This window comes from Thamnophis sirtalis, unplaced genomic scaffold, assembly GCF_051295495.1.
Source record: "Thamnophis sirtalis isolate CommonGarterSnake01/CBP01778 unplaced genomic scaffold, rThaSir2_p1.2 scaffold_6, whole genome shotgun sequence".
Classification (NCBI taxonomy): domain Eukaryota; kingdom Metazoa; phylum Chordata; class Lepidosauria; order Squamata; family Natricidae; genus Thamnophis; species Thamnophis sirtalis.
In genome coordinates, this window is record NW_028261386.1 from 70,884,248 (window position 1) to 70,897,791 (window position 13,544).

Below are 13,544 nucleotides of genomic sequence, written 5' to 3' on the forward strand. Positions count from 1 at the left end.
GAAGGATGGAAGGCTGAGTCAACCCTGAGCCGGTGAGATTTGAACAGCCAAACTGCAAAACTGCAGTCAGCTGAAGTAGCCTGCAGTGCTGCATTTAACCACTGTGCCACCTCGGCTCAGTCCCACTTCTTGGTTCTTTTGACCAGGTGCTAAATTTGGATAGAAAATATCCATGTCCAGTTAGTCCTTGACTTACGATTGGTCATTTAGCCATTTACAGCCATTTGCACTGTTCCCCAATCACATGACCATGACTGCATTGTTTTGGCTGAAAATCGTGTTTACTTCTGTTTTGGGGCAAAAATGCCCACAGCGAACAGTGGATTTGCTTAACAATTGCAGCATTTGTTTAATGACCACTCCAAAAAAGTTTGTAAAATTGGGTCCAGTTACACAATGACCTGCACAATCTATGACCATAATGGGCAGGCTACCCATTTTACATTACTTGCACACACTTTTCCTCAGCAATTGTTTCCAAGAACAAATTGTTCTCTGAGATGTCTTCAAAGTAGTTTTTGGCCAAATCTTTTTCTTCCTTTCTCCTCTTTTTGTAATGTAGCTCCACTCTGTTCCTCCTGGGAATTAGGCATTGTGCCTCAGCAAGATTTGGGTCAAGGGAAAGGGAATTCCACCGTCATAGAACAATATGAACACTTCACAGACATAGCTATTGTTGAAAGAAATGTCCATCTGGATTCAGTTCCAAGTGGGGAAAAAGACACTGGAAACATGGAGGCTGTTTGGAAGGATGGTTTAATGGTGGACAGGATCACATGCCTTGGAGCTCCTGGAAGAAAAGGGAGGAGATGCTGAGAGTCCCTGGGTTTTATGGCCTCTCTGAGCTTTGAACTTCCTGGGGCACAGGAAGAGTATCCTGATTGGTTGCTGTCAGAGATCATAGCTAGCTTTGTAGGTTGTCTATGTGCTAAGTTTGGTTGAAACTTGGCAGGTGGTGCAATGAAGGGCAATGAAATGGCTCTGTCTTAAGGAGGTAGATCTTTGTTATGTAGAATAGACTGGCTCAGGCCATAATGGCCCATTGACAAAATGGGGGGAGGCTATTAAGAGTAAGTCTGTCTCCTGCCTAGAAACATATTTCTCTATTTCTCAACCAGGGAAATATAATATTCTCCCTTTTTAATATTTCCTAGGATATTTCATTTTTATAGTAGAGGGGGTGGGTGCTAAATTCCTATATTGTATTATCCCATTGCAGAAGGAGCTACACTCAGGTAAAATTATGAAGGCTGGTTAACTTAAGCTCACTCAGAATAACCCATCAGGAATGGTGGAATAAATGGATTTTTGGATCCATTCATCAAAGCTTTCATGTAATCAAATAAGCACGACATGGCGTGGAAAAAGGAAGGTAAAGGAATATTCGATGGAGGAAAATTTGCACCTATTAAAATGTTGTGTGCAGAGTTCTTATATTTCATTATTTTACCATCAAATGGATGGTACTCGATCACTCTGTTCTACCAAAGGATTGCATTACTCTATAGGTAAGCCAATTGTGACAGGACCTTTCAGTTCTTTGAATCACACATCCAACCTCGTTTGCCAATTTGGTTTATTTAGCCACTAACAAAGAGAAAAAAGAGGTTTGGTTAGAAAAATAAATTACATTGCAAATCAGTTTTATTTCTCTATTTAAATAAATGCCGAAATATGGCACAATGTCACAAAATATGGTACTTTACTGAATAAAAATAATTAAGATATTTAAGCCCAGCATATGAATTTACAAAGAATTAATTTGCACGTAGGTTCGTTTATCCATCACCACTTCCCACTTGTACAAATTCAAAGTGAATTCATAGATGAAAAGTATTTATTTCTTTTGTTCCATTGGGAGTGGGAGAGTTTTAATCCTTCTTCTTAGTTGTTACTGCCCCCTTGTGATCATGAATGGTAAATATAGATGTACGTATATATTGTGCCAGTCTTCCAAAATTGGCACCGCACTGATGATGTTACCTAGTTTGGGTAATGAAATGTCTGCAAGAAAACAAGCAAAGTCAGAGAGCACCAAGAACCCCTCATTTCTACCCTGAGATACAAATATTCTCCTTTATTGATACTATTTCCTTATGCAGTTTTTCAAAGTATTGTATGGCTTCCAGTGTTTTACAAATCTGATTGTCTTACTTTACCATGTTAAATATTACAAAGACACCAAATTCCTACTAATTTTATTGGTGGGAAAACTACTCACTATCTTGTTCACAATTCACAGCATACTGTAGTACTGATATTTCTTCTGCCCTAATATATGTTAATCCCGTATCCCACAAAAACTAATTTGCTCTTTCTAAATACTCGAAGCTCAAATATTCAAAATGAGACATTTCCCAAACCATAATTCTATTAGAAATCATTTCATTTTTGGCGTAGTAATAATTTGCATCTATTAGAAATTTAATAAGTTTAGGCTCATAGATTCATTCAGTCATATAAAGTTCTAAAGATATATATATATCTAAAAGCATATATGCTTTTATTTATTCTTTTATTGATTTTAATATAATAACAAAACATGAAATGGGGAAAAAACCAAAATGGAAAGATAAAGATACATATACTGACAAAGAAAAAAGCACAAAGAAAGTGAAAAAATGCAGAAAAAGAAGAAGAAACCATTTTAGCAATAAATAATTAGAATTCAATAGTTATCTAATGCAATTATTATTCAAGGATATATATATATAATCATATTTTATTTTCTGTATAAATGAATCCCGTATTTTATTATATTTGTCCATGCAAAGTTTAGATCTATAGGCACTTCACTCATAGGTGGCAGATACAATCAGGTCTTCAATCCATTGAGTGAATGGGGCCATCTTTCTAATGCTGCAATATCAGTACTTTCACCAGAGTAGGACATGGAGAATCCATTTACATTGTCCAGTTCTCAAATTTCAAGTGCTAGGTATGTAGTTCAAAAAATATTAACCTTTGAATTTAAAACTGAGTTCCCCATAAAATCATAAAAAAATATGAATCAGGCATGATACATTCACCTTTCACCTCAGAATGAAGATATACAGGACTGGTTAGTCAATGTATGACTTTGCCTTGTCCTTTGCATATTTTTCTGGGATTATTCTCAAATAGTATCTATTATGCTGTTATGAAAACTAATATTGTTATATATTGATTTTTGTTCGTTTTATTTATTTATCAAATTTCTCTGCTGTTGCTCCTGCCCTCTGGAACATCTTTTCCCCAGACGTGAGGTTGACCCCCAACCTCCTATCCTTTCGTAAGGCCTAAAGACCTGGCTCTGCCTGGGACCCCAGTGGGAAAACAGCACAGTGGAGGTGGTTATTGAGTAGCATCATATCCCCCCTGCCCCCATTCTATCCCTTGATTTTAATCTTTGGTTTCAATTTATTCAGGTTTTCATGTAGATATATTTTTATATCTGTAAGCTGCTCAGAGTTACTTAATGGTAACATGGACACTTAATAAATTAAATGGATGAATGGATGGATGGGTAGAATAGAATAGCATAGAATTGAATTGAATTCTTTATTCGCCAAGACAAGAATTTGTCTTTGGTGCATAAACATAAAAGAAAAAAGAAAGAAAAAAATACATTCATCAAGAATCATAAGATACAACACTTAGTGATAGTCATAGGTTACTAATAAGCAATCAAATCATACTAGGAAACAACAGAACAATGTAAATTATAAAAATACAAGCAACATGGTTATAGTCATAAGTGGGAAGAGATAGGTACTAGGGTAAGGATGAGAAGAAGAATAGTAATACAGTCTTAGTGAATAATTTTAATAAATAAATAAATTTATTCTATTTTTATTTATTTTATTTTAATAAATTTAAATTTAGGGTTAAATTCTATGAGGAGCACACAGAATGGCCTGTGCCCGCTGCATTTTGTATCAGCTGAAGTTTCCAGATACTCCTCAAGTGCAATAGTCCGATTGGGAGGCGACTAGGGTACCATGAGCAGGGCCCCTCAGTCTAGGACTGGGCACAAATGGTATGCATTATGAAATTGTGATAATTTACATGGCACTGTCACAACTGCCACTGTTCCTTGAGTAAGAATCATGCGTGCAGGAGGGCCCCTAGTTGTGCAAGGGGTCTGTTTGGGGCAGGGGTGGGTTGCTCCCGTCATTACTGCGCATGTCTGTGCACATTTCCGTGTGCGTGCCATTTGCAGAAAAGTACCATGTTTCCCTGAAAATACAACATGACCTGAAACTAACACCTTGCCACATTTTTCGGGTGGGCAAATATATAAGCCCCCCCCCCAAATAAGCCCCCTGGACAACCCCCCCCTCCGGCCCGGCAGAGCACCGCTCACCAACCTAGCTTCAAAATCAAGATGGTGTCCCCATAGGAGAACTGGTTCAGGGCATGGGAGGTCTAGGTCGCTGCCAGTTCTGGTGACCCAGGTCATCAAACCACTACTTGTTCAGCCGAACTGGTCCGAACTGGTAGGAACCCACCTCTGGTTGGGGCCATGTAACCCTATCCAGCATCAAAGATGCATAGTCCAGAACCCAAAGACCCCAAAATTCAGATTCACTCTGCCAGGGTTCAGTGGAAACCTATTGTTCCCCATCCAGACCCTCACACTCTTCAGATACCGGAATAAGATGTCCTCAACATTGCTTAATTCATCAGGAGCAGAGATATATCATACTGCATCAGTATGATGCTATTGCCTTTAATTGCAGTTTATAATAATACCGCTTACTAATTTTGCAATCTGTCAGCTCCTGCAGAAAGTTGAAAAGTGGGCTGTCACTATTTTAACTTAATACATAAATTATGAGAATGTCTGTATATGGGGTGTGCCAGTGATGGGATTCAATTTTTTTACTACAAGTTCTGTGGGCGTGGCAGGGGAAGGATACTGCAAAATCCTCATTCCTTCCCCTCTCTCAAAATTTCCGCTACCGGTTCTCCAGAACCTGTCAGAACTGGCTGAATACCACCTCTGGTGTGTGCATATATATAAAATGTATATATATTTACATTTTATACATATAAAAAACATTTTTATTGCATAAGAACAATGGCTAGAGTGCATTAAGACATTAATGTGAAAGGAATTTGGTTGCATGGTTTCATATGGAAGAAAATATATTTTTTTCCTTTTGAAGCAACCCACTTCAAATGTGTGTCATACGTAGCCCAGAACCATATTTTCTGATTCTGGTCAGCTGTTTCTTTCTATAGCATAGATTCCTCTAGATGTTGGTGCATCTGATGGAAAGCAAAAAAGCTGCAAGCAGCACATATATATGTATGTCTTGAGGTCTTCCTGCTCCACAGCATTTTTCAGATTCAGCCGTGCAGGACCCTAACTTCCTTTTACATTTAGCCCTTCCCTTCCTGGCAGCCGCAGATTTCTTACTACCTGGTCAGTCCCCAGCTACTTTCTCAATCAATCTCTATATGACTTATACCAGAGGGCAGGTAACCAGTAGCTGGAGAAGGACATGAAGAAACCAAACAAGTTTTTTTACTGTTTATTCTCTGGGTGTTGCTTTTTAAACATTGGTGTGCACGATTGTCGAGCTGCCATTTAGGCAAGAAGAAAGCTAATTTTCTCCTCTCGAAACTCTTTCCTGCAGGTAAAGATATTCTTGTAAGGGCAAGGTGATTCCCTCTCCTTTTTTTGCTATCATTTTCAGGGTAGCCATTTGTAGAATTTGTAGGATTTCCCCTTTGGCTATTCACTTCCTCCTCTTCTTAGACAGAAGCAGAGCCATGCCTTGTACCTACCGGGACCCCACCGCACGGGCTCCTCCTATGCCCCAAAATGCTTCTGCCACACACTCCAGTGGCAAAACATACCAGGAGCTGAAGCTTGAATGCCAGCAGAAGGGGATCCTCTTTGAGGATTGTGACTTCCCAGCCAACGACTCTTCCCTGTTCTACAATGAGAAACCATCAATACCCTTTGTGTGGAAAAGACCAGGGGTAAGTTGAAATCGAGAATGTGTTTTCTATGAGCTGAAATTTGTACAAAAATCAGATGAATGTCTCTCCCTCAAGGGGGTTGCTTAACATGTAATATATCATGAGTTTCACAAGAAGTGGCCAATGTTTCTTTTTTTTTTAATGTAATTTTATTAAAATGTTTAAAGGAAAAATAAAAAACAAAAATCTAACTTAATCATAAGCTTAATCATCAGGAGAGAGAAGACAGAATAAAGTTCAATAAAATAAAAAATATAGGAGGAAACAAAGATATGCAAAAAAAAGAATGACTTTCAACTTCTTGAACAGTAGATACTGATAAAACCTGAGTTCAACTCTTGCTTTATAATTACAGTGTAACATCCATTTAAAAAAAATAATCTGTAAATATTACTAGTTATTGAATTCATGTCGTGATTTAATTTTTTTCCCAATTTCCCATACAAAAAAGGACTTCCAATTGGTATTACATTTGATCAATATCTTTTCTACAATCAGAGATATCAGTTTCACCAGCTAAATCAAGAGAATAATGTTTCTTGAACATTAGCCTTGAACTTTGCTTTTCCCTTTCTTCCTCTAACCCTCTATTCTGGCTAAATGTATGGTCTGTGTCTTATTGAAGATGCCCTACTATTTTGTCTTAGGATCAGATTGACCCACATATGATAAAGTGTAGAATTTGAGCTTTCCTGGCAGTGGTTATGAATTTTGGATGAAAATGGCATTGACTATCTGCAAATGCTTAAGAAAGTATCAAGAGGTAGAAAAAAAAATAGGATGCATGAATAAAAGCCAGCCTAATGCATTTGTCACATTTCATTTATTTCTGCTCCATAATTCATTGTCTCTCATTATCTTCTTTGGTTATTGACTGATTTTCACTTAGCTGAGGTGCAAAGACACCCAAAAAGAAAGAATGGAATGGAGTGGAGTGGAGTGGAGTGGAGTGGAGTGGAGTGGAGTGGAGTGGAGTGGAATGGAATGGAATGGAATGGAATAGAATAGAATAGAATAGAATAGAATAGAATAGAATAGAATAGGTTTATTTGACCAATTTGTTTCTGGTGTAAAAGCTCTCAGTGTACATGCAAAGCAACAGAGTTAATCATAATAATGATATCAATAAAAGGGGGGTAGTAAAGGAGATGGAAAAGATAATAATAATAATAATAATAATAATAATAATAATAATAATAATTTTGCCAAATCCGGCGAAACAACTGGCCGCTGTGATACAATTGTATAATAATAATAATAATAATAATAATAATAATAATAATAATAATAATAATAATAATAATAATGCAAAGTCTGCAAATGCAGACTTTGCAAAGAAGCTGACGAAACTGTTGATCACATACTCAGCTGCTGTAAAAAAATCGCGCAGACTGATTATAAATTGCGGCACAATTCAGTAGCACAAATGATCCATTGGAATTTGTGCAAAAATTATAATATTAAAACAGCAACAAACTGGTGGGAACATCAGCCTGAAAAAGTCACCGAAAATCAGATGGTCAAGATCTTGTGGGATTTCCGTATACAAACCGACAAAATACTGGCGCATAATACACCAGACATCACACTGGTTGAGAAAAATAAGGTAACAATCATAGACATCGCAATACCAGGTGATAGCAGGATCGCCGAGAAGGAACATGAAAAAATCGCAAAATACCAGGACTTAAAAATCGAAATTCAACGACTATGGCACAAACCAGCAGTGGTAATTCCAGTGGTAATTGGCACACTGGGTGCTATTCCAAAAGCACTGGAATTACATTTAAAACAGTTAAAAATTGACAAAATCACCATCAGTCAAATGCAAAAAGCCGCACTGCTTGGAACTGCACGCATATTACGAAAATACGTTACGACGTCCTAGGCCCCTGGGTGGGGCCCGACTAGTAACCAATGCCAAATCCGGCGAAACAACTGGCCTCTGGGTGGCTTAAAGTAATTCATTTATTGAACACATAGATTTTCTCATGGATTATAAAGTTATAATTATAAAACACTTGAAAACAATAAACAGTAAAAATATCCAGAAAATAAAGACAAACACAAGCCAAAATAATTAATCAACTAAAAGTAAAGACAAATAACAGGGCCTTTATATCTTCTTAGTCCCATGCATTGATTCATAGCCAAGTTTTAAAGCCTTGAGAAAGGGCAACAGGGTTGGGACCATTCTAATCTCTAAAGGGAAAATATTCTGTAAGGCAGGGGCTACAGCAGAACAAACCCGCCTTCTAGTTCCTTTCAATTGACACTCTTTAGTTGACAGGTTCTGCAGCAGAGGTGGTATTCAGCAGGTTCTGACCAGTTCGGGAGAACCAGTAGCGGAAATTTTGAGTAGTTCAGAGAACCGGTAACTATCACCTCTGACTGGCCCCTCCCCCATCTATTTTCTGCTTCCTGAGTCCCAGCTGATCGGGAGGGAATGGGGATTTTGCAGTATCCTTACCCTGGAGTGGGGAGGAAGTGGAGATTTTACAGTATCCTTCCTCTGCCATGCCCACCAAGCTATGCCATGCTCACCAAACCACGCCCACAGAACCGGCAGTAAAAAAAAATTGAATCCCACCATTGATCTGCAGCATGCCCGATTTGCTTGATTGAATTAAATGGATATGAATAAAGATGGTCCCTCGGGCAACTTGGTCCTAAGCCATAAAGGGCTTTAAAGGTGACAACCAGCACCTTGAATTGTAAATTATATCACAGGAATATTGTGAGGCTATAATGGGAATAGGGTCATTCACTCTGAATTCCTCATGCAGATGAATAAAATAACTATTTCTCCAAGGGGCCATTGCAAGTTGTAGAGAATACATGTGAAAAGAAATTTCATTTTCTCCTTCCTTCAAGTACAATTTGGATTCAGAGCACAGTCTTATTCTCCCTATGATTTATAATAAGGGGACATCTTACCTAAATTGTAACTTTTGAAAAATACACCCTTATAAACCTAATTAACATACCAAAGTGATTTCTTACTCTACATTCCATGAGTAAATCTATGCCATATTCAATAAATCAATTACTTTTGATTTATGGCTTGTAATTCTTCTAGGTACAAAAATTAAAAACCTTTGAATCACACTTTTAACAACCATAACCACCGTACAGTTTATTATGTAACCGTAACAAACCTCCAAGAACATTGTATTTTATTTGAATGTACTGTGTTCTTTAAAACTCTATTTATAGAATATTTTTACTCCCTTATGAATCATTTTGCAAGAGCTGGGCAAAAAAACCCAAACACTTGGAGTCCTACCATGTATTTTAGTTAGCTAGCTAGCTAGCTAGCCTGCCTGCCTTACTACCTGCCTTCCTACTTGCCTGCCTGCCTACCAACTTACTTACTGGACTGATATAACCCCCCAACTCATTTAGTGATTCAAGTGGCTAATGATCCATAAAAGCATCCCTAAAAACAAAGGTTCCTTTTCTCCACTGTCAGGTGCTAACCAAACAGCCTCCCAGCTCTTCCTGCATCCTACCTCAATGTTTTTTTTTGGGGGGGGAAGCCAGGTATTTATGGCCTTCTGGAAGGCTAAAAGGGTAGGACTCGCTCAGATCCCAGGTTCCAAAGGGCTGGGGCAGTCACCAAGAAGCCATGTTTCCAAGGTCCATCAGGTGGCAACATTTAAGGGAAGCGACGTTGGGTGGGCATGCCCTATCCTAGTAGGATGGGCAGATAACCTCAAAGAGAGACAGTCTACAGGTAACCTGGCCTATGCCGTGTAGGACTTTAAAGGTGATAACCATCACTTTGAATTGTGTGCCTGGAAAGCAACTGGGAGCCAGTGTAGCCCAGGCAGCAGGGGTGTTACTTGGGTGACTCATGGGGCACCCAAAACTGCACCTACTACTTCACGTCAAACCAATTGCAGCTTCCAGATAGTATTCAACAGCAGCCCCATGTAGAACACATTTCAGCTGTCCAAAATGAGGTACTGTAACTAACTAAGGCATGAGTGTCTATAGGGTCCGGCAATATAAGATGGATTTGTGCAATGCTTCTCCTGACCTGGTCTTCCAGCAGGAGGCAGGAGTCCCAGAGGAATCTCAAATTCACACCAGATTGATCTGGGGACGGGGGAGTGTTGCCCCATTCAGATCAGAAATGGCAAAAATGGCAAAAACCAGCAACTGCTCCATCTTACTCTGGTTCAGTCACAGCCAGTTTCTCCCCATTCACACTTTAATAACCAGGTCATGACAGCATTACTTGCCCAGAATGGGGCAGAGATATTTCAATTTATGAATGGGGTGTGCTGTCTCAGCACAAGAATATTATGTAAAGCATTAAAAAGTATCTAAGTGTGCTTTAAATTGTCTTATTTCATTCCAAGTATTCATTTCAGAAAATTGAATAGAGAGAGATGCTGTTTCTTTTGCTCTTTCTTTTTTATAAAAACAAGTGATACTTCTAAAAAGTATACTCTAAGCATGATAATATTTCCCTTTGTTACATTTACCACCGTGTCATGACAAATGTTACTTGGTTCTATCCAGTGTGGGATTCAATTTTTTTTACTACAGTTTCTGTGGGCCTGGCTTTGTGAGCATGGTGTGGCTTTGTGGGTGTGGCAGGGGAAGGATGCTTAAAATCTCCATTTCCTCCACACTCCAGGAAAAGGTTACTGCAAAATCCCCATTTCCTCCTGATCAGCTGGGACTCAGGAGGCATTACTTAAAATTTCCACTACCGGTTCTCCAGAATTGGTCAGAACCTGCTGAATATCACCTCTGGTTCTATCATGGCAACGTAAGGTTAATGCTAATCTGAGAAAGAGAAAAGTTGATAGGTTGAAGTCCAAAAGTTTAAGAAAGATATATGTTGAGTTTCTGATTACTTCCAGATCCAGTTATTACTTTACAGTATCTAAGAATGGGTGTAGTGCTCTTTTATGTCTATTTATTTTACACCAGGTGTAAGCCGGCCACTGGATGTGACTCAGAGCAGTCCACAAAAATAAAATTCCTTTGTTAATTTTTATCTTGTTTTTTAAACCTTGCCTCCTCAAGGAGTAGAGTTGACAAAAAAACAGGTAGAGAAATATATTCTTATCTTATTACTTCCTGAACATGAGAATGTACATTTTATTTATTTACCAAGATTTAGGTGCCCACCCAACTTCAGACTAACTAATTTGGTAGAAGTAATAAACAAGTTGAAAACATATAGAAAAACATTTTTCTAATAAAAATCCTATATGTCCAGAACCAACATGCTGGCCAGATCTGTTTCCAAAATGTTGAGGAGTAAACATGGCTTAAGTCCAAAACAAGAAGACAGTTTGTATGTAAGTTTACTCAGAGAGAAGCCTCCCTGATGCACATAGGTATAAAAGAGAGGAAGCACAGAACAATGAGATTTGCAAGATTCTGTTACTATACTCACCCTCAATAAAAACAGTCTTAGGCTTCTTGCAGAGTTGATTTTTGGTCTAGCCGCTTTACAAGGCTTTATAGCCTCCTCTAATGGTTTTACAGAGTCAGCATATTGCCCCCAACAATCTGGGTACTCATTTTACCCACCTCGGAAGGATGGAAGATTGAGGCAACTTCTGAAGTTCTGATCTCATAGGAGAAACAGGATATTTTAAATCTCTTATTTTCATGACTTTCTCTTTGTGATTGCCTGTTTTGTGGCTTTTTCCTATATTTTTGTATATTGCCTTGATGCAACACATCAGAATTTTCATAACACTAAAATATTTTAATGCAATATTAGAAGCTTATAGTGTTATGATCTATGTCATGTCCATTTCCTAATCAAAGTCCAGTTGTGCCTGTTTAATTTTAAGCTATACGTCAAATTAAGATATGAACCCTATAACCCAAATTTTAGATATTTCCATTGTATTGGATTGCAATCCAATGTGGTTCACAATCGAAATCAAACTCTATGCCTAATATAGTTTGAAATACAAAGTTATGCTAGATATCAAGGCATACCCTCAGAATTTAGTTAGCTGTTCTTCCAAAGAGGGAAAAGTTATTTTTCAAACATGTATAAGATTCTTGTAGTCCTTAACATATATCTTAAATTACTTGTGATTTGGCAGCTTGAAATCATCATCAATATTATCTTCAGTCATAGCCTCATCATCATGACAGATGTCTGAGTCAAAAATTGACATGTTTCATGGCCTATTTCTTTCCGAGCCTCTGTTCCCATGTGAACTGTTCTGCTTTGTTATATCTCTACATATTGTCACATAAGTATAAATGAGAAGTAGGAATGTTGGTCCTTCAGTTAGCATTCCACAAACAGATTTTCTCCAAATGTGTTTGATTAACATTTCAGCCAATGTAGGTCATGCACAAGGCTGGCTAGGGCTTATGGGAAAAGTTGTCCAAAACATCTAGTATAATTAAGGTGGAAAAGGTTAACCTGAATTGTCAAACTTCACCCAAGAAATATTGGCCTTCTTTGCTGTCTATTTTGAGGGCACTGCTTTGAAGCTTTTAATTTAGCTGCTTTTATAAGAATGTGATCTCTTGAATTTCAAGATTTTTTCTGTCTCCTAGTCTTAAACATTGCAAATATGTTTCCAAAAAGCTCATGCTGTTTTGTTTTTGTTTTTGCTTTACATTAATGTGCTGGTATATTTATTATTAATGTTGTCTCCTACTTTTCATGTATTATGTAAGCCACTCTGGTGGTTGCCCATCAACTACCGTTCTTGTCCAATAAATATACCTACTCATTACCATATAGATTTTACTTCTTTGGCTTCAATCAGACTTTCCTGTGCATGCAGGTATTCTGCAGTGTACTGTGCTGCTATAAAACCAGGGCTGTCTTAATGCATGGGCTTGATGGGCACTTGCCAATGGCCCCCACAAGCATAGGTGCTCCATACTAATCTGTGTATGTTAACCCTTCAATGCACCTTGTATTATATAAATAAAGCAACTGTATGGCTTACTGAGTATTATTGTGTTTTTCAAGCCTTGTGTATTGTTCAAATGTTTATCATGTTGATTAGTTGTTGCTGCACAGCATGCTTTTAATGTTTCAACGCCGATTTTGTTGGACATGCCAATAAAATAAATATGTGTTTAATTTTATCAACCATTTGCATTTTTATTCCTGTTAGTAGTTGTCGTAGGGGCCCCAGTACACTGCTTTTCTCAGGGTCCATAATGCTGTTAAGATGGCCTTGTATAAAACCGGTCCCAGAACTCAGAATTCATAGAATTTGAAGTGTTACTTTCTAGTTAAAAGGCAGGAAGGGGATACACTTTTGTGGAGCGAACTTTTTACCTCCCTCCCTGATTAATAGCAAGCAACTAACAAATTATAGGCACTTAAATTCACCTCCTGCTTTGGATGCATGGATGGATACATAATGGATGGATGGCACCATATTGTCAAAGCAGAGTTATTCTTTTCCTCACTTGGTTCTTTCAGCACAGTGGATTTGTTTTCATGTTAACGGAAACTACTTAACAGTCTGTCCATTGCTTCCTCACAAATACTTATGTTAGACACTATAAAACTACAAAATAAGTGTCACCAAAGAATCCCTTCTTTAGCCTGAGTC

General features: G+C 38.0%; 1 protein-coding gene across 3 annotated transcripts in view; it reads left to right on the top strand.

Annotated features, from left to right (window-relative positions):
- The first annotated feature begins 5,494 nt into the window (after positions 1-5,494).
- Positions 5,495-13,544, top strand: part of CAPN9 (calpain 9) — a 46,170-nt gene continuing 38,120 nt past the window's right edge. Inside the window, exons 1-2 of one of the 3 annotated variants that reach the window (XM_014059638.2) lie at positions 5,495-5,624; positions 5,747-5,973. In XM_014059638.2, coding sequence (XP_013915113.2) covers positions 5,761-5,973 — 213 coding nt within the window. In that variant the 5' untranslated portion in view covers positions 5,495-5,624; positions 5,747-5,760. Of the gene's footprint in view, positions 5,639-5,746; positions 5,974-13,544 lie in introns of all 3 variants that reach the window. The other 2 variants (XM_087718110.1, XM_087718109.1) reach the window with 2 other exon arrangements.